This window comes from Ictidomys tridecemlineatus, chromosome 4 (genome assembly GCF_052094955.1).
Source record: "Ictidomys tridecemlineatus isolate mIctTri1 chromosome 4, mIctTri1.hap1, whole genome shotgun sequence".
Taxonomy (NCBI): domain Eukaryota; kingdom Metazoa; phylum Chordata; class Mammalia; order Rodentia; family Sciuridae; genus Ictidomys; species Ictidomys tridecemlineatus.
Window position 1 is genome coordinate 5,158,103 of NC_135480.1, and position 27,732 is coordinate 5,185,834.

The window sequence follows — 27,732 nt, forward strand, 5'->3', positions numbered from 1 at the left end:
CAGCCCCTCCCTCTGGGAGCTCTGGGGGACCAGCCCCTCCCTCTGGGACTCTGGGGGACCAGCCCTCCCTCTGGGAGCTCTGGGGGCCCAGCCCCTCCCTCTGGGAGCTGTGGGGCCCAGCCCCATGAAGCACCAACCCTCACTTCCCTCCAGCCCTGGGCTCCTCTGGGACCCCGCCCTGCAGCTCAGGGGGTGGGATACACAGGATGTGCCAAGGGCCCCAGCACAGTGCCAGGCAGCAACTGCTGCTGCTAACAAGATGCCGTGGCTTCCCGGAGGGACACCTGTGGACTGCCAAGGTGCCGATGACCAGGGAGGCCTGGGCACGTACCCGACAGGTCGCAGCTCTCGATGCGCTTCAGGTCTGCGTCCACCCAGAAGAGCCTGCCCAGCGTGTTGTCCACCACGAGGGCCACAGGGCGGATCAGGCCCGTGGTGAACAGGACTTCACGTTCCGTGCCGTCCAGGGCTGCGCGCTCGATCTTGGCTGCTCTGTCCTGCATGTTGGTGAAGTACAGGTACCTGCGGGAGGGCAGGGGGACGCACAGGTCAGGAGCTTCCCCGGCCACTGCAGCTCCGCAGCCGACCAGGCCTCCCTGACCCTGCAGGCACCCAGTCAGAGCCCTGCCTCCCGGGGCTGGCCCGGAACCTGACAGGTTATGCCCTACGCCAGAAGGAATGGTGTCCCCCAAAGTCCACGTCCACCCCAGAACCCCAGAACAGGAGCTTATTTGGAAGCAGAGTCTTCTCAAATGTAACTAAGGATCAAGATGAGGTTATGCTGGCTCAGGGTGGACCGTATGTCCCGTGGGAAGACAGAAGGCCACGGAGAGAAGAGGCCAGCGTGCCCTGAGAGCAGGGCTTGGAGTGACGAGACCAAAGTCACAGAATGCCAGGAGAGCCCTGAAGCGGGACGACCCCCACCCCACTCCCCGCCCCGGTGCTGAGGGGATGTGGCCCTGCCAAAAACTTGCTTCCAGACTTCTGGGACTATGAGAGGATAAACGTCTGTCTGTCTGTCGTCCTAAGTCACCTCCAAACCCTGGGGCTTCGTAGGGCAGCCACAGGACAGTAATCTGGGCACAGCTCAGGAGCCCTTGCCTCCTCGAGGCCGGCTCCCTCAGTCCCTGGGCAGCCTCCTCAAATGCCAGCACTCTGCTCCAAGCCCTCTGCGCACGGCAGAGTCCCCACGGGCGCTCCTGTGCCCACAGACAGGGAAACTGAGGGGCTGAGGGGTTAAAGCCACCTGCCCAAGGTCACCTGAGCAGGAAGTGCAGGGGTCCAGCTCACACTGGGGGGGACTGTGCCTGCTCCAGTCAACACTGGCACAGGCCCCACCAGGCAGTCCCCCGACAAGTCTAACTCCTGGCTTGCACGTCAGATCTGAGGAACTTGAAGAAGGCCCCATGCTCCTACACAGCCCTCTGCACACTCTGTTGTTTCTGAGCCTCGTGGGGCTTTAGGACCCCCTCCTGCCCTGGTTTCCACTCCAGGCCTGTCGACCTGTCCTGGGCACCTCCCACCAAACTCTGAGGGCCTGCTGGGAAGGGAGCAGCTGCAGGAGCCCCTGTGGAACCCACGGGAGTGAAGACCCCGCTTCCAGCCGGGACCCCAGGGAAGGGGCTTGCACAGGGCTGGGGTCTGACGCATCGACCAAACCCACGGTCAGAAGGCCATCTTTCGGACACTGCCCTCCTAAGTCTTCCTGGGCCCACTTCCCGTCTCCCCTCCTCTGCTAAGCCTGTGCCATTCTGCGTGACTCTGTCGTCCTGAGGCCTGTGCCCGCTCCAGCTGGGGAGCCTGGGGAGTTGCAGACTGGAAGTGGGATGGCAGATCACCCCCCAGCCCCAGCGGCTGCCCGGTGTGCACTGCAGGAGGCCTGAGCCAGGTGCAGCACCACCCGCCCCGTCGGCCTCCTACCCTCGCTCCGCGTTGACTGCGATGGCCCTTGGCCTGTCGCGTTCCCCCCGGAGCACCACGCCCATGGCATCCCCATCGAGGCGGTGGACGTTGATGGTGTTGGTGGCCTCGCACGTCCAGAAGAGCATCCTGCTGTAGATGTCGATGCTGAGGTCGTGCGGCTGTCTGTCTGGGCTCAGGTTTTGGCTTTGACCCGGAGAGGTCAAAACAAAGGGCTACAAGACAGAAGGCACAGAAGTCACCCATCAGAGACCCTGTAACCACCAGCTAGAGACATGTTGAGGGAGCACAGAGGCCACGTTCCTGAGCTTAGCCTGAAAGTCAAACTTCCCACAGCCGTCTGGGGGTGTCTGCTCTCAAATCAGCCCTTCACCGGGTGCTCACTCAAGAAAGCAAAGGAAAGCTGGACCAGATCCAGCACCAGCCTCCAGCCTGGGGAAGCCCTGGTGTGACCTTGGGTTCCAGGCCCCCGAGCCAGTCAGCCATGGGCACCAGACGGTCCCGCGGCTCGGCCCTCTCCCAGCGGCACAGACCCGGGCCTTCCTGGGGCATCTCAGTCCTTCTTTGCATTCCTAGGATGCGTGCTTTTGGCTTAGACCCTCGAACCCTATTCTTTTAATTCAGAGTGCTAGGATGGCAGGTGAGGGGTGGTGGGAGGGAAGGTGCAGAGCAGGGGAAGGTGCCAGCCATGCAGGATGACCCACAGCTCCTCCTGAGAGCACAAGGCCAGCCTGCGTCCCGGCAGCTCTAGATGTCACCCTGCCTCTACACTCCTGGAGTCTCCACCCAGAGCAGCCCCCAAGAGCGCCACCTGCTGTGCCACCTGCTGTGTCTGTGCATCAGGGGCAAGCCCTGGCTTCTGGAGCCCCCAACAGAGAAACCTTCTAAAGGGGCTTTGTTGAACCAACCAAGGAGGAAGGGAGGGTCGCCCTTGGCCTGATGCCCTGGTTGCTCTGGTCTCCCTGGGTCACCTCCAAAGCCACCGCTTTGGGGGCTCTTAGTGACCTGGCACAGGCAAAGTGGGCCTGGAGCACCAGCCAGTGGTGTGGAAGAAAGCTCCTTCCTCCAGCTGGGGATGGGCCAGCATCTCGGCTTCTGCCCCCTCAGGGGGCGCCCAAGGCTGGCGCTCTGAGCTTGCGGTATTCTAGGTGTTTTCTATCAACTGCTTCCAGCAGGTAATAAAACTAGAAGCCTCCAGGTAGCAAAGGGGCCTGAAGCTAAAAAGAAGCCCCTACCCTAAGCCTAGGCTCCAGGAGTCCACTGAAAATGACAGCCAACCCCCCCATACACACACACACACACACACACACACACACACACACACACACACACACAGACACACTCCAGCTCTGGCCCAGTCTTGCTGGCCAGATCTCATCGTAGGAGGGTACATTTTTACAGGTAGCAGCATCACATTTCCACCAAGCTGAGGGTCTGGGAGAGCCAAGTGTTCCTCTGCTGGGCACAGTCCTTCCCCAGAGCCAGAGCTGTCCAGCTGGGGACCAGAAGAGAAGCAAGATTCCAGCTAGTCCTGGTCAGAATCAAGGGCACAGAACCAGACTTTAGGACCCACTCAGAACCACATGCAGAAGGCGTACAGGGAGCAGCACAGGCCTGTCCCCCAGGCCGGCAAAGCCAGGGGGCAGCGGCCGCAGCTGGATGGCTTCACAGACAACGTCAGTGAAGCGACACTCGCGACACGGTGTCCCCCCAGCATCCGAGTCAACCGCACTTAGCTCTTCACCTCACTGCTACAAAACCTTGGCCAAGTACCCTCCACGCAGCGCCAATCCACAGAGCCACGAGGCAGGAGTCGCCGGTGCCCCTCCATGGAGAGCAGACGTGGCCCAGCCACGGGGCAGAACATCATTCAGCCTCCCACAAAAGGAGGAGGGGCCCTGAGGACTCGCGCTGCGGTGAGAAGCCAGGCAGCAAGACGGACGTGACCCCACTCACCTGAGGTCCATGGAGGCCTTGGACCTCAGACAGCAAGTGGGATGGGGAACCTGGGCTGGGGAAGGGGATGGCACTCAGTGTTTAATGGGGACAGTCGGTCTGCACAGACGAGAAAGTGCTGGAGGTAACGTGACCTGCTTAGCACCAAAGGAGGTGGCCCTGACGGTGGAGAAATGGCAAAACTGATGCTAGGCACACTAACCACGATGAAGAGCAGAGAGCAAGCAAACACACGCGCCTGAGCTGAGCGAAGGTGGGAGGGGAGCCCCCAGAGGATGGAGCCTGCCAGAGGGAGCTGGATAGAGGCCCAGGAAGGGAGGAACCTGGGCACAGGAAGGAAGGGAGGGCAGAGCCAGGGGCACAGGAAGAAAAGGAGGGAGGAACCAGGGGCACAGGAAGGAAAGGAGGGAAGAACCAGGGGCACAGGAAGGAAAGGAAAAGCCAGGAGCACAGGAAGGAAGGGAGGGAAGAGCCAGGGGCACAGGAAGGGAGGGAAGAACCAGAGAAAGGGAGGGAAGAGTCAGGGGCACAGGAAGGAAGGGAAAAACCAGGGGTGAAGGAAGGGAAAAACCAGGGGTACAGGAAGGAAGGGAGGAAAGAGCCAGAGCACAGTGCGGAAGGGAGGGAAGAACAAGGGGCACAGGAAGGAAGAGAAGAACCAGGGAACAGGAAGGGAGGAAAGAACCAGGGGCACGGGAAGGAAGGGAGGGAAGAACCAGGGGCACAGGAAGGAAGAGAAGAACCAGGGAACAGGAAAGGAGGGAAGAACCAGGGGCACAGGAAGGAAGAGAAGAACCAGGGAACAGGAAAGGAGGGAAGAACCAGGGGCACAGGAAGGAAGAGAAGAACCAGGGAACAGGAAGGGAGGAAAGAACCAGGGGCACGGGAAGGAAGGGAGGGAAGAACCAGGGGCACAGGAAGGAAGAGTCAGGGTACAGGAAGGAAGGGAAGAACCAAGGGTACAGGAAGGAAGGGAAGGTAGAGCCAGGAGCACAGGAAGGAAGGGAAGAAATAGGGGTAGAGGAAGGAAGGATGGGAAGAGCCAGGGGCAGAGGAAAAATGGGAAGAGCCAGGGGTACAGGAGGGAAGGGAGGGACGAGCCAGAGGCACAGGAAGGGAATAGCATTTGCAAATGAGGTAGCCCCAGAAGCTGTTCCTCAGCAGCTTCCCCTTCAAGGCCTGTCACTGGTCCTGTCACCCTGGACACCATGAAAGACTTGTCTTTAGGGGGACTTAAAGGCAATTTGCACCCAGGAGCTTTCTCAGCAGGGAAGCCACAGTTTGTCAATCAACCCTTCCCTTTTCCCAAAGGGCTCATGCTGACTGCCCCCTGCACCAGGGAGATGAAAGGAATCATCTTCTCATCAGGCTGCCGGGGCCACTGATCCCCGCCGCTCTGCTGCCACCCATCCTGCCGGCTTCTACCATCTCCAAGGACGTGGGCCCCCTGCCCTGACTAGGTACTGTGCCAGGGAAGCATTTTGACAAAAGAGATGTCCAGCCTGAGCAGACGGCGGTGGCCTCCAAATCAGTGTGCAGGACAAAAAAAATCGACCACACAAGAATCATCCGGACCTCCCCGAGCGAGCACCCCTCTCCCCGCTGTGACAAAGCCATGGAGATTTCCTTACAATGTCATTAGCTCCTCACTGACAGCTGGATGGGGACAGGGATTGTGGTTCTAAAGCTTTTACAAAATGTGTCTTTGGAAACATGAGCGGGTTATCCGCATGAGAGTGAGGACTTCATTCCCGGAACCGGTCCCCCACTGGACAGTTCCGCAGGAAGGCTCCTTTTGAAAATGCAAATTGGTTCCACGGCCACTAGTGACACCTCAGGAGACAGGACCTTGGCTTTTGCCCAGTTTCACTAGTGAGAAGCACAAGGAACGTGTGGAAACCCACACCCGGCGCTGTGACAGTGACCCCTCCACTCACCCCCACCGGGGTCAGGACTCTAGCCACTCGCACCAGCCTCTCTCCGCCATCGCAAAACCACAGCTGCTAACAAGGTTCGTGCCTATGAGCAGCCCCAGGCCTTCCTGCGCTGGCCGGGAGTCTGAGAAACGGAGCTGCCGTAGAATCACATGCATGACCTGTTTTATATATGTCACTGAGGGTCCTGCCCTGCCCCCTTTGCCCATAGCCCGGCCTTTCTGCTGTGCCATCTGCAGTGTGGTGACTTCCAGGAGTGCGGGCAGCATTACGGAACCGACTGCACCTTTCCTGTGAAGCAAAGGTACAGCTGGAGTCGCCATCACCAAGCACCACACAGCACGAGGCCTCCTTGGAGAGGAAGAGCTCCCGGGGCCTGACCTCACATGCCCACCTCAACAATGGGACACCCCGTTTCCACACCTCGCTATGCCAGGGTCCCTCACCCCCAGGGTCCATCCTGCAACCACAGTCAGAGCCCCAAACACTGACTACTCCGGGTCGTCCTCGGCAGCCTCCTCCCACACACACCTCCATTCAAGAAAGAGGGCACAGCCTGGGCGCTGCCAGGACAGGCTCCTGGGAAGTGCCCGCCCTGTGCCCCGGGGCACCTGCCTGCGTCCCATCGTCCTTGGCTCGCTTGATGTTCTGGCGCCCGTCCACCCAGTAGATGAACTTGTCCAGCGGGTCATAGTCGATGGCCTTGACGTTCCTCAGACCGTGCAGGGGAAGGATGAGGTCCGGGCTGCGCTGGTCGTCGGGGATCATGCGGCTGATGGCACATTTCTGGCTGAACAGCAAGAAGGCGGAAGGTGCTGGAGGAGGGTAAAGAGACGGGGCTGGGGGTCAGCACTGCAGGCTGAGGGTGGCGGGTGCACAGCGCTCCCAGGATCACAAAGCCACCCAGCCTCTGCATCCAGCGGACGGCGCGTGGAGAAGACCAAGCAGACACAGGCTGCTCCCCGAGGTGCGTGATGGGGGTTCGACTCTGTCACTCCAAAGTGTGTGCGCTAGTGGCGTACACACTTATTGTACGTCATCAAGCTGGGTGGGGCTCAAAGGTGGAGGGCTTACTTAGCATGCTCTAGGGCCTGGGCTCGATCCCCAGGGCTGCCCAAAAAGGAGACCAAATGTCATCAAAACTAAAGACAAAGCTGGGAATGGTGGTGCGCATCTGTCATCCCAGCAGCCCTGGAAGCTGAGAGACGAGGATCAAAGCCAGCCTCAGCCACAGTGAGGCCCTAAGCAACTCAGTGAGACCCTGTCTCTAAATAAAATACAAAATAGGGCTGGGGATGTGGCTCAGTGGGCAAGTGCCCCGAGTTCAATCCCCGGTACCAAAAAAAAAAAAAAAAAAATCTGGAAACGGAAGGAAGTTAAGTAATGTCAGCGAGTACCAGACTCCCCACAGGAGTAGGCGATGTTGGGATGACCCTGTGGTTTCCTCTATGCCTGCGTGTGCTCAAGTGATGTGCCATAAACTAGAGAACGGTGACAGCAGGAAGGACGCTCCCTGGAGAGTCAGGGAGCAGCGGGTAACAGGAGGGGGTGGAGCCAGGAGTCAGGCTGGCTGGGGGCCACTCCTGGGCTGGTGAGGCACGGTCTCCAGCAGCCCAGTTTCCAAGGGAGCCCAGGGTTGGGAAGGACCCGGGTGTCCCTAACCTCCCCTCCGTTCACTGCACGAGGTCCCCGAGACACTGCTTTCAGAGGGACCAGAAAATAGGATGGTCTCTCCTTCCCCCATGGCCGAGAATCCATGTCCAGAGGGCAGAGCCCAGGCTGAGGTTCAGAGGCACCAGCACCTGTGAGAGGCCACAGCTACAGCCACCGTTCAAGGGCCCCTCTGGGTGGCTTGAAATCCAAGTCACGCCCAGGTCGGCAGGGACTCTGAGTCAATGCACCGTCCTGCCCTGCCCCTGCCCCTCAAGGTCATGGCCAGGAGGGCATGAGAACGACGGGACCAAGGCCCTGGACAGTGCAGCTCTGGCCCCAGGCCCACCACATACCAGCCTGGGGTCCTGAGAAGCTGGACAAGAAGGGGCTTTGTGAATGGTCAGGCGCTGAGCAGAGGCCAAGGTACCAACGCCTGCTGCAGGCACCACAGAAGGGCCTGCGGCAGGATCGCCTGCACCCCCGGGGCTGCGGGACGGTCTGGGCTCTGGAACCTCACTCTTCTCATCATCACTCACGTGAGAACAACAAGGCCCGCCCACACCAGGGGTCAGCAGGGTTAGGTGAGGCCCGGGGACTGTGAAGACAGCCTGTGTGCAGTCAAGCCAGGCTGCGGTTTCCCCAGCTGTGCCGCCTGAGGAGGGTCCCTACACATCTCTGTGCTTTAGGTTCTTTGTCTGAGAAATGGGGAGGGGCCGCTACCTGCCCTGTAGCTCCGGGATGGCACTGTAGAAAGCCGTGAGAGCAGCACAGGTGAGCGCTGCCCAGAGACCTGTACCAACTCAGGGCTCCCTGTGAGAACTCTGCCAGCCAAGGGCACGGCCCGGTCAGTCGTGACTCACTAAAGCAACAGATCCTTCTCCCAGCCTGCACCGCCAGAACACACCCCGAAGCTCGTATAGTGCACGGCCTGCACAACCACCACGTACACCAGGGGAGCCCCCGATGGGAAGCGCCTCTCCCCTAGGCCCAGGGCCAGCTCCGGGAAACAGGTACTTACGGCTGCAGTTGCGGCTGCTGGGGTCCAGGGTGTAGTGCGAGGCACAGCCACAGCGGTGGCCGCCAGGGATGGCGAGGCACAGCTGTCCACACTGGCCGTTGTTGTGCATGCAGTCGTTGAGGCCATCCTGGCGGGAGGAGTGGAACACCAGGATGTCCATCACGAAGTCCAGGTGGCCCTGGATGAGGGTGCGGTTCCGGCCGCTGGTCTTGTCGGCCCTCTCGATGCTGTGCAGGTTCCAGTCCGTCCAGTAGATGTAGTCGCTGTACTGCGTCAGGCCGAAGGGGTGCGGGAGATCGTCGGCAATCACCACACGGTCCTGACCTGCGTGCAGACACGGCCCGAGGTCAGCACGCTAGGGCCAGCGGGGCCCACGCGGCAGCCCGGTACCTACCTCTGCGCCTTGGAACCCGAGCGGCTCTGGATAAGGACAGACCTAGCTCGCTGAGTGCACGTCCACCTGCCATCCCACCCCACGGGAAAAACGCAAGACAGACAGACGCAACGTCCACCCAGCACACGAGATGGTCTGCAGCGTGGTGTCTGCACCCCACAAACCACAGGGCGCCAAGATGGCAAGAACGAGGACAATCTCAGTTGTGGGACTGAGTGAGCACAAGCTGTAGAAAGTTCTAGAACAGCAAACAAGAAAAAAAACACACACACACAAAGATAGAAGTCAGTGCAGCAGTTACCCTGAGGAAGGACGGACTGGGAGGAGCACGAGGGAGACCAGTCACCCTGCTCCAGGTGGAAGCCACGCGGATCACGTTTGTGCACACGTGTAAGTATGTGAAAATCCCTCACCCTGACCACTTCAGGTTTCTGTGCTTGACCACACATAGGTTACACTTCACTAAAAGTTTCAAAATCCACCTTTTAAAAAAACAAGCCCTGCAGCGACCCAGCCTGGGACACCTGCTCCTCTGCTGGTCAGCGTGTGACCTGGGAATCCACATGAACTCCCTGACCTCAGCCTCCCTGTTTGTAAAATGGGTATTTTAAGGTGTTGGGGATCAAACATGCTTCGCGGGCACTCTGCCACTGAGCTGCAACCCCGCCCAACGGGAGTGTCCCCATGGGTGCCCACATGACTTAAATGTCACAGACTGTGACACACAGCGAGATTCGCGATGACCGTTCTGACACACATTCCATAGCACCACTCGGGGAAACCGCCATCCAGTCCTGCCAAGGCGCCCACACCCTCATCTCCGGAGCGTGAGAAGACCTCGCCTACAGGGCAAAAGGGACTTCGCGGTGTGACCAGAAACGCTGAGAGGGGAAGAGGACCCTGGAGCACCGGGAAGCCCTGGGTCAACGCAACAGCGTCTAGAGGGAAGGTCAGATCCGCCGGGCCGGGGAGCCCGAGGGGCGGCCGAGGGCTGGACTGAGTCCCATCTGGAGACATGAAAGTTCAGAGGGAGGACACGGTGGCGGCCTCACGTGGATGAGAACGAGCACTTAATGCGCCTTAGAGCCAAGATGGTGAGGAAAACTTAGCTTTGGGTCTAAGAGCACAGTAGGCACATGGGGCCCTGGAGAGCGGGGTCTGCTTGTTTCTGTCGGTGCTAGGGTCAAACCAGGCGTCAGGCATGAAGTCTGCTCTGCAAGTCCCCGCAGAGACTGAGCAGGACAGACGCAGCCAGGCCCCGCTGTCCACAGGCAGCTGCAGAGAGGATGGGGCTGACCGGCCTCTCTGTATCGCCCACCAGCAGGAGGACACAGCGGTCAGGGGCTGAGGACACTGACACTCACCCACCTAAGCCAGCCACGGGCTGGGCCGGGGAACCTGGAGAGCAGGGCTGGGTGGAGCCCAGGGGGCAGCTCGGGGGGCCGGAGAGGCGGGGGGAGCCCCCAGGCTGGGCCAGGTGCAGCTCCGCAGCCTTCATCTGTGCAACACTCGAGCGGTGAGAGCACTTCTCACCTGCCCCCCTTCACATGCAACCACACCAACAAACCCGCTAACAAGGCGAGAGCACGCATGAACGTGCACGTCATGTCCAGAAGTAAAGTGCAGAACGAAAGCTGAACATGGTATGGTTTGGAAGAAAGTTTTACGAATTATTTTTAAAAAGCAAATAAGTGAAACAAATCTTCAGATTTTAAAAATGATATCTATCTTAAAGTTATTTTTTAAATACCCGACGCTGGAAAGAGAGTTGCCAAACTGAGACCATCAGGTATCACAGGTGAGATTACGGATAACTTTCCTTTATATTTTTCCTTCTTTAAATTTTTCCAGAAATTTGGGAGTTGCTTATCTAATCATGGGGAAAATGACCACCTCCACCACACACACTCGGGCAGCTTCCTGACCCGTCACCTTCACCAGGCACAGGGAGGGCACGGCGAGTGCCGGGTCAAACCAGGAGGCGCCTTTGTGCCTCACACCACGACTCTGCGTGAAAGGTCTCACTACAGGAAACGTGGCTAAGTCCCCACAGCAGGCAGGATGACAGCGCAGGCAGCCAGGCGCTCAGCCACCACTGGCCAGGCCTCGTCACTCCCTCTGCTCCCAGCTGTCCCAGGCCTCCTGCACTATTAATCAGGTGCTCCACCAGCGTCCGGGACACTCAGTGGAGAGTGGGCACGGTGACCACCAGGCACACGCCCACCTTGACCAGCAGGGTCGCCCCTTGGCGGAAATAGACCCCGCGGCAGGCGAGTCACGCTCTCGGTCACCTTGGGCCACTGTGCCGCACTGCGACTGGACACTATCAGGCTCCAGGTTTGGGTAAAGACACAAACACACGTGGCTATGATTCTCCTGGGAATGGGGTGACAGTCGCACAGTCAAGCCTCACCCCCAGGCTCAGGCCCCAGGACAGTCAGCACCCACAGGGTGTGCAACTCGCCCTGCCCCAGCAGACACCAGCACTGTGTGCCTCCAGCCGCCTGCAGAGTGCCTGGGCCTCAGCTTCCTCATCTGTAAGACGGGCACGGCCACCTCACCTGCACATGGTAGTGGCCGTGGTTAGGAAGCAAGCCACGTCCTTGCAGGGTTCCACGAAACTGGTGACTCAGAAGCCCAGCTCACAATCTGCCAGTCAGGGCCACTGAAGGCCCCTCTGCCAGGTCCGTCCAGGTGGCCGGCCCACTGCAGCTCGACCCCACGCTCCTCCTGTCTGCCCCAAAGCTGCGGGTCACCTGGGAACCAGACGTGGCCCTCCAGGCTGCTGCTCCTGTCCCTCACTCTCACTTTGCTTTTCGCCTGGCTTACCACCTGGTGGCACACACAACCACCTGCCACAGAAGCTCCTGTGTCAACGCAGGGGTGCTCAGGGGTAAAGGGACTGGATGTGAGAGCGTCTGGGGGAACCAGCTGGGTGTCACTGCAGGCGGGGGCGTGGCTGGGGGCGGCAGTCACCGGCACGCCCTGGAAGGGAGCATCTTCCTGCCAGGCTTCCTGGCTGCCAAGAGGGAGCAGCACCCCTCCGCCCCGCCCTGGGCTCAGGGCAGTGGGGTCGGCCAGTCAGGGACTGAACCTCTGAAACCAGGGGCCAAAACACCCCTTCCCTCCTTCACGTAGCTCTTGTCAGGTATCTTGGTCACAGCGATGCAAGGTGACTGGCCCAGCAGCCCACCATGAGTGGAGTCCAGAGTCCCTTGTCCTGGGTTCAGATCCTGCCCCTAGAGCTGGCTGACCGGAGACCCTTTAAACTTCCCCAGGCTTCATTTCTACCATCTGTGAAAAGGAGGTGGCATCCCCACCCAGTGCCGGGAGCCTGAGAACGGCCCTGCCCGTCTCCCAGCTCAGGGCAGGTGCTCAGGGCTGGGCAGAGTCCGAGCAATAGCCCTGAGGTCTAAGTGGCTCCCTAGCTCTGCGACCTCTGGCAAGTCATGTACCCTCCCTGCGCCTCAGTTTCCCCATCAATGAAAACCTCTGTCGTGAGGTGGACAGTCCTGGTACATGGCAGGGCTGGGACCTGGCACCCACCAGATGCACAGGAAAGAGACGTCCCCAGGGCCTATCGCCACAGACCCATAGCAAGGGCAGCAGGGGCTGGACAGGGACAGCCCCCCAGCAGAGGGTGAGGTAGCTGAGATCTCATGGCTGCTCGGGCCACTGTGGAGGGGGCGAGAGGAGGTCTACGCCCTGCTGCCCTGCCCCGATCCCCCCGAGCCCACCGGCCCTCACCCAGCATGTTGGACGACTCGATCATGTTGGTGTCCAGGTCTGTCCAGTAGAGACGCTGGTCTGCGTAGTCGATGGTGAGGTCGTTGGCCCGGCCCACCTTGTCCACCAGCGTCATGCCATTGGTCCCGTCCATGAAGGCCCGCACAATCCTGGGCTTGCCGCCCCACTCGGTCCAGTAGATGTAGCTGGAAGGCAGTGGCGGGCGGGAAGTGAGTCCACACTCAGCCCGTGGTAGACGGCGACAGGGGACCCTACCACCACCATTCCTCAGCTGGGTCCCCCTTCCTGGGAGAAAGCCACATCAGGAACGTGAAGGACACAGGACGGGGAAGACCCTGGCCACGCTGCAGCCCTGACCCCCAACAGGCTCCACAGGGCTCCCTCCCCGAGTCCCCAACACAGCCCACCCGTCAGCCAGCTGACGCCCGTCCACGGCCACAGAAACAGGTGGCAGAAAAAGCACACATATAACGGGCCCCAAGCTGGGGTCCAGGGGCGGGGTCCCATACTAAGCTGGCCAGGACACTGTGTGAACCAGGACGGACACAGTGAAGCAGGTGGACAGCCCCTCCTCAGACAGGAGGGCCCTGGCGGCAGGCCCTCCCCTCTCTCCTCTCCAGAGCACCGGGAAAAGCAAGCTCATGCCCCCATCCAGAATTTTGGGAGTTCCAGCTGCCTGTTGGCCAAAATCTGAACTTCTTTCTCTTTGTCCCGAACTTCCCTACCTCCCCGGACACTGAGAGGACCCAGGTGAAAGCAGCCGTCACAGTGTCCCACAGCAGCTGCCGTCACGCCCTCCCCCTCTGGGAATAACTAGACAACCTCCAAGGCGCTGCCCGCCCTGGCACCTTCGAGGTGGACAGTGCAACTCCAGCTGCAGAGTCCCGGGCGGCAGCCAGAACTTCAGCCCTGCCGGCATGGCCACGTGGGAACGGGACACGCACGGGGGAAGAGAGCAGCCTTACCCCTTGGTGGGATCCAGGGCCAGAGACCTAGGGTTGTCCAAGTCCCTCCACACGAGGACCTGCCGGAACTGCCCGTCCAGCCGGGCGACTTCAATCCGGTTGGTCCCGGTGTCAGCCCAATAGAGGTTCTTGCCCATCCAGTCGACAGCCATGCCTTCCGGGTAGTCGAGGCCAAATTCGATCACATGCTCCACGGAGCTGCCATTCATGAAGGCGCGGCTGATGGTCTGGGCAGACGGGACGAAAAGAGCCGCAATTTAAGAACCACGTCTTTTTGTGGGGGGGCAGGCACCAGGGGTTGAACCCAGGGGCACACAACCACTGAGCCACATCCCAGCCCAATTTTGTCTTTTATTAGAGAAGGGGTCTCACTGAGTTGCTCAGGGCCTCCCCATTGCTGAGGCTGGCTTTGAACTCCCATTCCTCCTGTCTCAGGTTCCCGAGCTGCTGGGATTAAAGGCGAGTGCCACCGCACCCAGCTTTTCCTTTTTCCTTTAGAGACAGGGACTCAGTAATTTGCAAGACTGACCTCAAACTTGCAATTCTCCTGCCTCAGCCTCCCAAGCAGCTCAGCCACAGTACCTGACTTGGGACCAGCACCTCTCTTTTTTTTTTTTTTTAAAGAGAGAGAGAATTTTTTTAATATTTATTTTTCAGTTTTCGGCGGACACAACAACCGCATGCATGCCGGGCGAGCGCGCTACTGCTTGAGCCACATCCCTCAGCCCCACCAGCATCTCTTGTAGACCTCTAACTAGGAGCTACTTGACTGCCTGGAATAAATATTGAACCAAATCTGAGATCATAATACCAATATTCTAGACTTTCAAAATTAAACATTTTGAAATTCAGCAAAATTAAACTTATATGTATATGTATATATATATATATGTATATGTTTTTTTCAAGTAGCCCACCTCAAATGCATACCGCAGACTTACAACCACTTGCACACTTTTACCCAGTAATCTTCCTCCCAAAACTTTATCCCAAGGAACTATTAAAACATAAGACAGGGCTCGGGTTGTGGCTCAGAGGTAGAGCACTCACTTAGCATGTGCGAGGCCCTGGGTTTGATCCTCAGCACCACATTAAATAAGTAAAATAAAGATCCATCAATTTCTTTTTTTTTTTAAAGAGAGAGTGATAGAGGAGAGAGAGAGAGAGAGAATTTTTAATATTTATTTATTTTTTTTTTAGTTCTCGGCGGACACAACATCTTTGTTGGTATGTGGTGGTGAGGATCAAACCCAGGCCGAACGCATGCCAGGCGAGCGCGCTACCGCTTGAGCCACATCCCCAGCCCCAAGATCCATCAATTTCTAAAAAAAAAATTAAAAAATAAAATTTAGAGTGAGAAAAAGGGCAATAGGAACTTTCATGAGAGAGGAAATCTTGTTATGTCTAAGTGTCTGCCTAGAAAAATTCTTTAAATGCTTTAAAAAAATCACCTTAAAGAGCTCCTACCCTTTATTAAGCACCTGTGATAATGCTAAGTACAAAAGCCAGGACCCCACTGCAGGCAGCACCAGCTGTGAGTGGGGGGGGCCAGTGTGCCCTGCTTTGGGGATCGAGAAGGCCTTTCCCTCGAGTGAACCAGGACGCTGCCATCTGCCTGTGAGTGAGGAGTCGCGTGCAGAGAGGGTCGGGTCAGGAGCAGGCAGGGCTGAGGTTGACGTACACACCCTCATACACAGACGGGCTCCAGAGCCCACGGGCAAGGCTCCGGGACACGCCAGTGCCGGCTCCAGCAGGTGCCCTGCGTTTCATTAGCCTGTGGGATGTGAGCGTCAGGGCTCTCTAAAATAAACGACCCCGGGGGAGGCGGGGGAGGCGGAGGTCGCGGGCAAAAGCCCAGCCGCCAGCCGCTGCAGGCGCGGGTCTGGCACTCAGTACCTTCAGACTGACGTCCGTCCAGTAGATGTGGTTGTTGGACACGTCGAAGTCCAGCGCCGAGGCCTCCTTGACGCCCGCGAGCGGGATGGCCACGTCGTTGTTGTTGGTCTCCAGGGAGATCCTGTGGATGGCGGCTCTGCTGGTGAACACCAGGAAGGCCTCGGGGACAATGCAGGTCCTCATGTCACTCAGGAGCTCCAGGCCGATGGGGCAGCCGCACTTGGTGGCCCGGGGTGTGAAGAAGCACAGGTGGCTGCACCCGCCGTTGCCCTCAGCACACGGGTTGGTTCCTGGAGGGAAGCGCAGGCTCTAGACGGCTGTGGCCTGGCACAGAGAGGGACACGCTCCCTGCACGGCCGCGCCAGGCTGGGTTCCCACCACACGCCCCACGCGGACAGTGGGAGGGGGTGGAGGAAAGCCCTGGAGAACAGCAGTCAGAGTTCTGTCCCACGTGGTCACACAGAGGGGAAAGTAACAACAGGGCCCTGCCCAGGGCAGCACCTGCTCTGACTCACTCCATCAACCGCAGAACAGGAGGCCTTCCCACCCTGTCCTTCAGCGGAGGAGACTGAGGCAGAGAGGCCTTGAGGGCAGCGTGCCAGGAAGTCAGGGAGCAGCTCAGTGAGCCCCGGTGGAGCCCAGCCAGCAGGGGACACTTGATTCCACCAAGCGGCCCTCCCCAGGCCTCGACCCCTGGCCGGCTACCAGGACAGGCTTGGAGAGTCTCCCAGACAGCGCCCCGGCCCGTTGACACCCCGGTGAACTCCAAAGCTCAGACTCACCAGGATAGCCAAGGTGCCTGGCCTTCATTAAGCAGACCCGGTCATTAAGTGGCCGCTCTGGGCCAGCCAGTTAGGAGCAAGTTGGTTTTAATTTTGTGCTCAGTATTGAAGCTGAAGAAAGAACCTCTCCGGCCTGCCTCTGGGGAAGTCACAAGACTCAAGAGACAGAGGGGAGGCCCAGGCCCAGCTACACAGGCAGCCCCGGGGCCTTCTGGTCTCCAGGGTTCCAGGTTTTGTTTTTGAACTGTCACCTGCTGGCGGGCCCCACCCTCCACAGTGGGTAAGGCCCTTTTCAAAGGTGGCTGGTAAAACTCAACCTGTCCACTGCAGGCCTTTGCCTCAGGACCTCAGGTGTGATAAAGGTTGGTCCCCAGGGAGAGGAAGCAGGCTGCCACTGAGGTCCCTAGGCACCTACCCACCAGGTCTCTGCCCGCTGTCCTTCTGCCCAGAACCCTGCCTGACTCCTGCCCCCCGCCAAGCTTGGTCACCTCCCTTGTTTGCTTTCTGTTCGTTGGTAGTGCCAGGGGTGGAACGCGGGCCCCTCCCAGGCTGGGCAAGTGCTCGGCCACTGAGCCACACCCCCAGGCCCCCTTCCTATTGTAAAGCCAGACGCCCCTCATACCACAGCTGCAGCCTCCCCATGGCAAGGAGGGCTGGCTGGGGGCGCCTGGCACCAGGCTATAGGAGACTCCACCTGGCACCGGGCTCTCGCTCTTCTCGCACTGGCCTAGCTGATACAGGTTTCCTGAGTGCAGCCGACACCCAGCCACGGCACAGGCACCAGCCAGGAGCCCAGCCTCTGCGCGAGGAGCCTACAACCCCCACCCACCACCTGGACTCTCTTCTCCAAGGTGACTCGCCCACCTGTACTTGAAATCCTTTTGGAAGGAGATAAATCCTGACTGAACTCTCTGCTGGCTCTGGCTTTCAGGTAGGGTCAGGTGTCTGTGGTCCAGCCTGGTCACAGTGACAATGGTCACCATTCAGCTCCACAACAGACCAGGTGAGTTCTGGGCTTGGCCACCATGGCTGTGTGGCCTTGCCAGCCTCTCCCCAGTCACCATGACAAGCATCCAGGCTGCTGGGGGTACCAAGGACCTCGGCCCGGGGGTACCCACTGGCTGCCAACACTCCTGGTCCTTCACCACTCCCCAGCCATCTCCCTGGGAAGACACATCCACGCCCTCTGTCCTGAACCAGACGCTTGCTAGTTCGGCTCCCGAGTGGGGTGCTCCCGCCGGGTACTTCCCATCTGGACCTGCTCGAGCCGTCCAGCCCAGCAGAGCAGTGGCTGGGGCCTCCCAGACTCACCAATGACCTTGGCCACGTTCACAGCTTTGAGTCCCATCAGGTCGGGCAGCTGGTCGATGATGACATCGCGGCTGGCCTTGACCTTGTGCACCCGCTCAATGCTGCGCCGCTGCCAGTCGGTCCAGTAGATGAAGTCCCCCAGCAGCGTGAACCCGAAGATGTGTGGGAGCTTGTCTTCCAGGAGGGTCCGCCTCTCGGTCCCGTCCACATTGATCACCTATGGGATCAGGGGTCAGGGTCTGAGGCCGCACCCCGGGGAGCAGGGCCTGAGCAGCCCAAAGGAGGCAGCTCCAACTCCAGAAGCTACGGCTCCCCTGCCCCTCACCAGGTACCACAGAACGCCGGGTGCTACGGCACAGGGGGTGCTGGACAAATGGCGCTTTCATCCCGAAGCCACATCCTCGGCAGGTGGAGCAGCGACAGGGCCAGCTCTGGGCCCCCACAGCCTCCCAGACTTGGGTGGATACTGCACTAGACCAGGCCTCGTCCCCGTCACTGCTGTCAACAGGCAGGGCTGCCTGGATGGCATGGGGTGGACCCAGACCAGGTGGGCTCTGCAGGAAGGAGCCCTGGGCTCCGTTAGCAACACCTGCCGCAGGTGCAACGGGCCCCGGGGCCACCGTCAACACACAGAACTCTGACAGGCTGGGCGACTGCAGGCCTGGGCCAGTCCCCTTGCACTGGGAGCCCACCTCCCCTCAGCAAGGGCCTCTGGGTTCTTGGTCCAGCCTGTGGCCCAGGATGCTTCCTCCCTGTGCACTGAGATGGGGACACTAAGCTTTTCCTTGGAGAGTTGACACTTGGTACAAGCAGCTGTGATGAAAGCCACAGGGGCCACTGGCCAGTGCGAGACACCTTAAGGGACTGAAGCAACAGATGGGTGGGCAGGATGGGCACTGCGGAGCTGGCGGCAGCCAAGCGCCCAGGACAGGATGGACGAAGCAGAGCGAGCCCGGGTCAGGAGGGCCTCAGCAGGCTGCAGAACGGTCACGCCTCCTGCTCGTGGCAAAGCTAAGGTGACGTTTGCAGGGCAGAAGCACAAGGCAGACTGTAAATGACCCGCTGAAAAGACGGGTTTTCTGCGGATGGACAGCAAAGACAAAACTGCTGGGCCAATGAGTGACCCTCCAGCCCTGCCCATGGCACTCAGTGTCCTTGGGCAAGTCCTCGCACCCCATGGACCTTGGTTTCTCCACATGTAACTGAGTCACCAGGCAACAAAGAGGCGTGACCAGCCCAGACCTGCAGCCATCTACTCCCCAGGGGCTGGGTGAGCCGCCAGGTGCCCAGATAGGCCTCGCCCGGAGGGCGGAGCTAAGGCTGCACCAGCCCCTGCCCTGAACTCTCTGAGCCGCTCGGGAGCAGGAAAGGGTAAGTGGTGTGGCCTTGGTCTACAGTCTGGGTCCTTGCTTCTGTTTTGCTCCCACAGGAAGGATCGCAGAGGCAACCCCAACACTGTGCAGAGGCCAGCTGGGAGGCTGGGGCCAAAACCCACAGCTGAGGAACCCGCAAAGGACCTCAGAGGAAGAGGGTGACGGCCAGGCTGGCACTGCTCCCTCACTCACCACCCTTCCTCCCCACTCTCAAGTTGCCCAAAAAGTGGGAGGAGGCAGAGCTCTCCTGGGGTGGCTCAGGCCCACCCCAGCACCCCAGCCAGGGAGGCGGGGCTCTGGGAGGGCTTCCCTAGGAAACACCCTGTGATTGGTGGAAGCTGCACCCACGGCACCCTCTGCACAAGGACACAGAGCCCCCTGGCATGAGGCCCACAGGCCTCTCCAACACACTGGGGAGGAGAAAGGACCCCTCCTGCGTTTTTTTTTTCTGGTGCTGGGGTTGGAACCAGCATGTGCCCCACTGGGCCATGCCCAGCCCCCCTCCCCCCCACCCCCGCTGGCCTTCTGATGACAGTTTTCAGCAGCTCTTGACCAGCTGCAGCACATCTGCACAAACAGCCGGGATCAGGACTCCCCAGATCCCTCAGCAGGAGGAGGGGAGCCCTCAATCAGGGTCCCGTGCCCAAGCCAGCAGCCTCTCTCCCCCTGGGGCCAGTCCTTCCTGGGAATCCGAACCTCTCACTGAGCAGGACACAGAGAACAGGCGCACTGCCTGCGGGAGGTGGCGGGTCACGAAGAACTCAAGAAATAGCAGCTGCGACTGGACACCTGTGGACGCAGGTGCCAGGAGAGAACCCGGGAGCCAGGTTTTCTAGAACAGGTTGGCAAACTTTTTCTGTATAAGACAGAAAATATTTGCCGCTTTGAGGCCACAACAGTCACCAGAGCCAAAAGCAACCAGAGGGAACGCACAGACGCACAGCTGTGGCTGAGGGCCAACCAAACTTAGTTTGTGAAAAAACAAAAACAGAGTGGATTTGTGGACACTGAAATTTGAATTTCATGTAATTTTCACAGGTTATGAGAGATTCTTCCCCCAATCATTAAAAAAAAATGTCAAAACCACTCTTAGCTCGAGCATGGTTTAAAAACGGGCAGCACACGGGGTCTGGTCTGTGGGGCACGCTTTCCACCCCGGCCTCTCCGGGGCCTGGTTTTTCAGGAAAGGAAATTAGACCCCAGAGGCTCTGAAGGCAATGAGAGGGTCCAGCCAGAGGCCAGCCGGCTGCCCCGGAGCTCTCTCCTTCTGCTCTCGTCCCCAGGCCTCCCTGTGAGGCCGTCACAGAACTGGCAGGACAGCAGGTGCAGGATGGGAGGAGGCCGGGTGGCTCCCAAGAGCCCAGCCTCCAGTGTCTGCAGGCTGGCCCGTAAGACGGTGGACACCAGAAAGTCACCAGACATGCCAGTTCCTGATGACGAGTCCTGTTTCTACCAACCTGGCAGTGCACCCAGCTGTGTGCCCAGGACCAAGCCACTGCCAGCACAGGTGAAGGGAGAAGAGTCCTGTTCCCGATGCCGTCATGAGCCCACCGCCAGGTGCAGACCCCAGTCACACCCGCCACCGTGACTGTTTTACCCCAGGACAGGGACCTTGAGCTCACAGCTCTGTCCTTGGTGTCTGGTGCTCCAATTTCACCCAGGACTCATGGACTAGACCACATCGCCAACCGGCCTCCAGTCACCGTCAACCCGCCCTGTTTATTATGGACATGTCCCTTGTCACTTCCCCCTGCTTTGTAAAGGTCCAGGCAGGAGACACAGGTCTGATGAGTGGCAGGTGGGGTCACTGAGGGGGGTCATAGGTCATTTCTGACACAGCAGTGCGCTGTGTGTCTGGCTGGGGTCAGCACGGAGACCCCAATCCAGCTGGGCCTCAGAGGGCTCCTGCGTACATCAGAAGGGAAAACAGCCCACAGGTGGTGAGGTGCCGGCGGACCTATGGCCAAGAGGGCGTGAGCACTGGACAGGTGTGGACAGGTGACATATAGCCTGGAGCCAGGAACCCACCATGTGGCTGTGGGGGACCACGGCACGTGGCTTAGGCTGACCCAGGTTTCCAGGGGTCTAAGTCTCCATAAGGGACCTAGATGAAAGGAAGAGCCTGGGGGGCCAGGCTCAGGTGTCACAGGGCTGGCGTCTGCACCACCAGAGGGAAAGAAGGCCCAAGCGCCAGCCCCTGAGCCGCTCGGGAGACAGCGGAACCAGCCAGGCCTGCAGAAGAGGGCGCCCTGGGCACGGGAAGGAAGGCTTCCAGGTCAGAGGAGCCGTGCAGCCGGCCAGGAAGCCCCGGGGGTGGGCAGGCGGGCGCCTGCAGGGTCGGAGGTCCGCCCTGGGGGGTGTCCGCAGGGGCTGAGTGCAGCCAAGGGCACGCCCAGGGGTGGAACTTCCGATCCCTGGGGACCTAGAGGGACTTGGGCAGAGGGGCGAGAAGGATTCCTGGGCAAACCAGCGTCATGCTGGACTCCAGGCCCAGGCGGCTGGAAAACCTGAGAGCAGGGGCAGCGGGGGGCACAGGGAGGCTGGGGCAGAGGGCAGTGGGGGCAGAGGGCAGTGGGGGCAGGGGGGCAGAGGGAGGCTGGGGCAGAGGCCAGTGGGGGCAGAGGGCAGTGGGGGCAGGGGGGCAGAGGGAGGCTGGGGCAGAGGGAGGCTGGGGCAGAGGGCAGTGGGGGCAGAGGGCAGAGGGAGGCAGGGGGCAGAGGGAGGCAGGGGGGCACAGGGAAGCTGGGGCAGAGGACAGTGGGGGCAGGGGGCAGAGGAAGTTGGGGGGCAGAGGATGGCAGGGGGGCACAGGGTGGCAGGGGCAGAGGCCAGTGGGGGCAGAGGGCAGTGGGGGCAGAGGGAGGCGGGGGCAGAGGGGGCAGGGGGGCAGAGGGAGGCGGGGGGCAAAGGATGGCAGGGGGGCACAGGGTAGCAGGGGCAGAGGCCAGTGGGGGCAGAAGGCAGTGGGGGCAGAGGGCAGTGGGGGCAGGGGGGCAGAGGGAGGTGGGGGGGCAGAGGGAGGTGGGCGGGGGCACAGGGCAGTGGGGGCAGAGGGCAGTGGGGGCAGAGGGCAGTGGGGGCAGGGGGGCAGAGGGAGGTGGGGGGGCAGAGGACAGTGGGGGCAGAGGGCAGTGGGGGCAGAGGGCAGTGGGGGCAGGGGGGCAGAGGGAGGTGGGGGGGCAGAGGGAGGTGGGCGGGGGCACAGGGCAGTGGGGGCAGAGGGAGGCGGGGGGCACAGGGTGGCAGGGGCAGAGGGCAGTGGGGGCAGAGGGCAGTGGGGGCGGGGGGGCAGAGGGAGGTGGTGGGGGGCACAGGGCAGTGGGGGCAGAGGGAGGCAGTGGGCAGAGGGAGGTGGTGGTGGGGCACAGGGCAGCGGGGGTAGAGGGCAGTGGGGGCAGGGGGGCGGAGGGAGGTGGGGTGCGGACAGAGGGAGGTGGGGTGCGGACAGAGGGAGGCGGGGGCAGGGGAGGCGGAGGCCGACCAGCCCACGTTCGGCAGGTCCCCAAACAAAAAACCTGCTTGTGTCAGGACCAGCCTGGATGCAGCCCAGCACGTGGGGGGCCCGGGACCACCACCCACAGTGAGGCAATGAGGGTGACTGCAGCATCACTGTGACAGCAACTGGCTGGTCACCGGGAAGACAATGCTCCATGTTATCGGGCTGCTGGGGGCTGGTCCCCAGCCTGATGTCCAGCACAGCTGTCACGGGGAGGCCAGCAGGAGACCCCCTGGAGGAGCCTCTTGGGCCACCGAGCCCTCTGCTCCGAGTCCTAGGTGTGTGCCACTCAGGCCAATCAGAACGCTGTCTGTCAGCTGGAGCCTGCCACACCTGCGTTCTCCTCCCAGCTCATCAGGGGACCAGCCATAGCTGCCCACAGAGCCCTCCCCACGTGGGGACAGGTAACCTGGCTGCCTCTTTAAAGGGACATGTCAGCATGTGCGGAGCCCCTCCGTCCAGCGCTGAGCCAGGCCGCAGAGCCGCACTGGAGGAGACCTTTGTCCCCTCAAGGGAGAGCGCACCATCCACCCATGCCTGCTCGGTGTCTGGGCACCCGGCTTGGTACCTCCCAGAACGTCACCGTGGTTCAAAGCACGTCCTGCTTCTTCCTGACCCAGTTGGCACCTTTCCTCTCCATCTCTCCCACTTCTGCTCCCCCAGGAAGGTCAACATGGCTCCCCGAACCTCAGCTGCTCCCCAGGGCGCAGCCAAGACATCAGCCAGTGTGCCTGAGCTGGGAGCCTAACGGTACAGTCCACCTCAGAGGCACCAAGGGCAGCTGGACGGCTGGGGGCAGCGTCACGACAGCCTGGGGCTAGAAGACCTGAGCACCCACAGAAGCAGGGAGGGGCCTCTGCGACGGCGGAGGGGCTCCCAGGGCTCCGTGGCTTGCGCTCTGGGGCCCCAGGAAGGCAGGTCGGTCCTGGGGTGGCAGTGGGGCACAGCTACCGAAGAAGCCACATGTCAAAGCCACACACTGCAGGACTGTCACCACGGGGAACGTCCAGAAAGGCAAATCCGCAGGGACAGGAAAAAGGCAGCAGCTCCCAGAGGCAGAGAGAGTCGGGGACACTGCCAACTGGCACTGGGCCTCCTTTTAGGGTGACAAAAGCGTTCCACAAGGAGACAGCGGGGACAGGTGCAGGCACTGACAATTACTAAACGCCATGTTGCTGTGGGGACAGACACAGTGGTGCCTGGGATGGGTCCCGGCGGCGTCTCTGGTCGTCACATCCCTAACCAGCTCCTGTGGACAGGACCAAAGGTGTTCCAGGAAGAAGGTCCTCGCCTTGCCTTCTCCCACAGGCCCAAGGGATGGGTGTCCTTAAATTCCCGTTAGCAACAAAGATCACGGATGCAAAAACGCACCAGGAAGTATCTCCAGCTGCTGCTCCCTGGGTTTTCCTGGGAAGGGCCACCCAGGCGTCCCGTGGAGAAGCAGGTCTGAAGACCCACGACCCAGGCACACTCCTGCCCTCCTGCAGGGGCCCCGACGGAGGACGGTGACCCCATGGCCAAGTCGACCAAGCGTGAACACACGAGCACCTTTCAGAAGGAACGGGACACAGGGGGAGGGGTGCACCCTGAGGGGGCCACCAACGCCAGTGGCCTGCCCGTGACGGACGCACAACTGACAGGTCGTGTGCAGCAGAAGCACCCGGTGCAGGCTCTGGGGTGGGCACAAAGCAAGCCCCCAAGAGCAGATGGTTCTACTTAAATCAAACCACACACAGCGTGCAGAACAGCACCCCGGGTGCCAGGAGACACCACGCACCCCGAAAACCAAGACCGGGCTGGGGGAGCAGCCAGCGGGAGGGTACTTCCCAGCACCCGCTGGGCCCTGAGTCCCACGCCCAGCACTGCGTGTGCACAGACACACCACACACACACACACACACACACACACACACACGTATGTAAAAATAAAAAGTTCAAGACCCCACTTGGGAGTAAATCACCAACTCTGGACAGCATGGCCTCTGGCCTCAACCACATCATCAATCACATCTGAAGCTGCACAGTGGACAGCTGAGGATCTGTCACCCATTTTAGGTTACAACTTTGTGTTTTGAAAAAGTTAAGGGGTCAAAGTAGCAGAGAGGCCCTTCCCCACTCCAGGCCGCATTCCCCACCACCGCACAATGCTATTAACAGCGCCCGGCCGCTGGGTGCCGGAAACATCCCCTGGCACGGTCCTCCCAAAGATTCCAGCCAGGTGGCACAGCACAGGTGCTCGTCAATGCCCACGACGGGGACACGTGACCCGCAGACAGCACCTGGCCGCAGGCTTCCAGAAGCGATGCCCTCCTCGTCCGTCCCTCTCCCTGAACATGACTCACCTCGATTTTGTCCGTCTTGGCGTCTCCCCAGTACAGCTTGCCCTCCTGCAGGTCCAGGGCCAGGCCGTTGGGCCACCCAAGGGAGGTGTTCACCAGGACACGCCGCTCCCGCCCATCCAGGTGGGCACACTCGATTTTGGGGCTCTCCCCCCAGTCTGTCCAGTACATGAGGCTGGGGGAGAAGCAAGTGCTCAGATGGCACCGTCTCTCTGGGCTCTGCCATGTTCCCAGCTCCAAGTACCATCGCCCCCATCCCACCCCATCCACAGGAGAGCTAGGCCCACGGTGAGCCACAGGCCCAGCGGGCAGACCCTGGCCACCACCAGACCACGGTGCCCCAGGGGTGGCTTCGTGGCACAGGCCCTGAGACTCGGGCTGCGGGCTCATCTGCCATCACCCAGGTCAGCTGACGGGGCCAGGGGCAGCGTCATGACAGCCCCTGGGCTAGAGGGACTGACAGGAAGGGACAGAGCGGAGCCTTCTGCAAACAGCGGAGGGCCTCTCAGGGCTCAGGACAGGTGGCTTGTTCTCTGTGGCCCAGGAGGGCCCGGAGCCTAGCGTGGCAGCTGGGGCCCGGCTCTCAGTGCAAGGAAAACGAGCCGAGCCGTGCCCCAGCCCCAGCCGCTCCTCTCCGCCATTGGCCGTGGCGCCTCCCCACCCAGCACCTCACCTGGCTTCTAGACCGTCCCCTGGCACCCTCACCCCATTCCAGAGGCGCCCACTGAGGCCCATGGACTTGTTCCGTCCTCCTGCGGCTGCAAGGCACTGGAGGACACTGCCCACACCCCTGCTGAGGAGAGGCAGCAGCCCCCAACCCCGCCCGGGGCACACGGTGCCTCCCTCGCCAGAGCCTGCCCCTTCTGGGTCGGGAGCCCCCAGGGAGGCCCTGGACCTCCACCCTCTGGCCGCTGGAGTCTGAGGGGCCCTCGCGGCTGACCAGCTCTCCACCCGCACAGAACCCTAAAACGGACAGCTGGAGCCAGAGCGCGGGCCAGTCTATGTGCCGTGTGACCTGGGGTGTGTCCCTCAATCTCTGAGGGCTTCAGAGCCCTCCACTCTCCACCCCTACCCCTGGACAGGGGGAGGGTGAAAGCTACGGGAGAAGAAGCATTAGGACAGGCAGCCATCCCTGTCACTATGTCACTCTCGAGTCACTCTGCTGGGGACTGCACTCTACAGGGAACTGACTCAGGAGCACAGGCCTGTGGGCCCTCCAGCACCTCCACCGGGACCACAAGGGCCTGCGTCGGTGGCTCGCAAGGTCTGGCCGAGGACGGGCAGTAGCGGCAGTGCCTGGGTCTAGTTTGAGAACCGAGTCCCCGGGCAGACGGCCCCCGTCAGCCCCTGGGCGGCCGCCCTCTGCCCACTCCAGCCCCGCTCCAGCGCTGGGATGCCAGGGAGGCTGGGAGCCCGAGTGTGCAGCCCCCACCCGCCTTACCCCATCACAGGGTGCAGCACAATGGCCCGCGGCTCGTCCAGGTCCTCGGACACCAGGATCTTGCGGGAGGTGCCATTGAGGCGGGTCACCTCGATGCGGTCGGTGCCTGTGTCTGTCCAGTAGAGGTTGCGGGCCACCCAGTCCACTGCAATGCCGTCGGGGTCGTTGATCTCAGTGCTGACCAGTGTCTGCGCCCCAGACCCGTCTAGGTAGGCCCGGCGGATGGCCCGCACCTCGTCGTCGGTCCAGTAGACGTGGCCCTCTAGTGGGTCGTAGTCGATGGCGATGGCGTGCCGGATGTCGTCCACCTGCAGCACGATGTCCGTGAAGTCCGGAGTGTCCAGGGAGATCCTCCGCAGGTCCGTGCGCCGGGCCAGCAGCAGCACCTCCTCGGCCCCTGTGGAGACATGGGTGGTGGGGTCAGCAGGGCGAGAGGCTGAGACCGAGTGGACGAGCAGGCGGGGGTCTCCGCCAGGTCCCCAGACTTTCCCTTGGCGAGCAAGCGCCAAGCTCTCCCTGTGGTCACTAGCAGGTCCTCGGGGAGCTCTGGGAGTTTGGCACTATTGGTTTCCCTATTTTTTAGAAGAGAAAACTGAGGCACAGAGACACTAAACAACAGGTGAAAGCCACACAGCCAGGCCATCTGGCTTCAGTGTGTGAGTGCTGAGGCACAGCAAACCCAGGGGACCCAAGGCCCAGAGACCGCGGGGCACCTTCAGGTGTGCCAAGTACCAGCACAGAGCTTAGCTGCCATTGGGCATCCCAGATGACCGAGGCAGGGGAGAAACGTCTCTGGGGTCACGAGCATTCTGACCCGAGCCAGGGCTACACTGGGGGCTCTGGGTCCTGGGACCCAGCCAGGCCTCCGTGGGCCGTCAAAACAGTTGACAACCCCAGGAACTGGACCTGGTTTCTCCCCACACACTTCCAACATATCTGAAGACATTGTGAAGTCCACCCCCGTCACCTGGGCCTCCCGGACCCTAGGGCGGAGCCAGGGGGCCAGGCAGCTTTGAGGCAAGCCCTTCACGGTGCGCGTGGCTGGGGTTCAGAGTGATGCTCCCACCTGTTCACCTGGCCTGTGCTCTGGCTGAGGGCCACCTCTGCTCTGGGCACCTGGGGCAGCCTGAGAGCACACAGTCAGCTGGGGGAAGCAGAGGGGGACTCAGAGGCCTGGGCCTTCACACAGGGAGTGGGGGGCAAGCAGAGAGACCCCATGAGGGATGTCCCAAGTCTCTCTGGCCCAGTCACTGGCAAATTCAGGCCCCAGCAACCCAGGACACCCTTGGGACCCACATCCCCACTCACTTGGGCTCAGATCCACAGCTCAGTTTGGGGGTCCGGGGCTACAAGAGCCTCTTCTGAAACCGCAGCCTGCCCCCTGCAGGCTCCCACCCGGGCCTGAGCCGACAGCCACACCTGAAGATGCAGCTCACGCGGCCACACGCGGGGCTTGTCCGTTCCGAGCATGTCCAGGGCCTTCCCTGCTGGCACGGATCAGAGCTTC

The 27,732-nt window shown here is 61.0% G+C and overlaps 1 protein-coding gene and 1 long non-coding RNA gene across 5 annotated transcripts in view; one reads left to right on the plus strand and one right to left on the minus strand.

The window, feature by feature from the left end:
- The window catches only part of Lrp5 (LDL receptor related protein 5), a 97,836-nt gene that overhangs the window by 19,263 nt on the left and 50,841 nt on the right, over positions 1–27,732 (minus strand). For all 4 annotated transcript variants that reach the window (XM_078045443.1, XM_078045445.1, XM_078045442.1 and 1 more), the window contains 10 exons: positions 26,226–26,622; positions 24,788–24,959; positions 17,577–17,793; positions 15,484–15,773; positions 13,588–13,814; positions 12,623–12,807; positions 8,482–8,805; positions 6,426–6,625; positions 1,921–2,135; positions 332–522 (listed from right to left, as the gene is read on the minus strand). In XM_078045443.1, coding sequence (XP_077901569.1) covers positions 332–522; positions 1,921–2,135; positions 6,426–6,625; positions 8,482–8,805; positions 12,623–12,807; positions 13,588–13,814; positions 15,484–15,773; positions 17,577–17,793; positions 24,788–24,959; positions 26,226–26,622 — 2,418 coding nt within the window. The remainder of the gene's footprint in view (positions 1–331; positions 523–1,920; positions 2,136–6,425; positions 6,626–8,481; positions 8,806–12,622; positions 12,808–13,587; positions 13,815–15,483; positions 15,774–17,576; positions 17,794–24,787; positions 24,960–26,225; positions 26,623–27,732) is intronic.
- LOC144376959 (uncharacterized) lies at positions 16,441–20,035 on the plus strand. The gene is made up of 2 exons (XR_013437381.1): positions 16,441–17,116; positions 17,197–20,035. It is a non-coding gene; the product is annotated as an uncharacterized LOC144376959 (long non-coding RNA).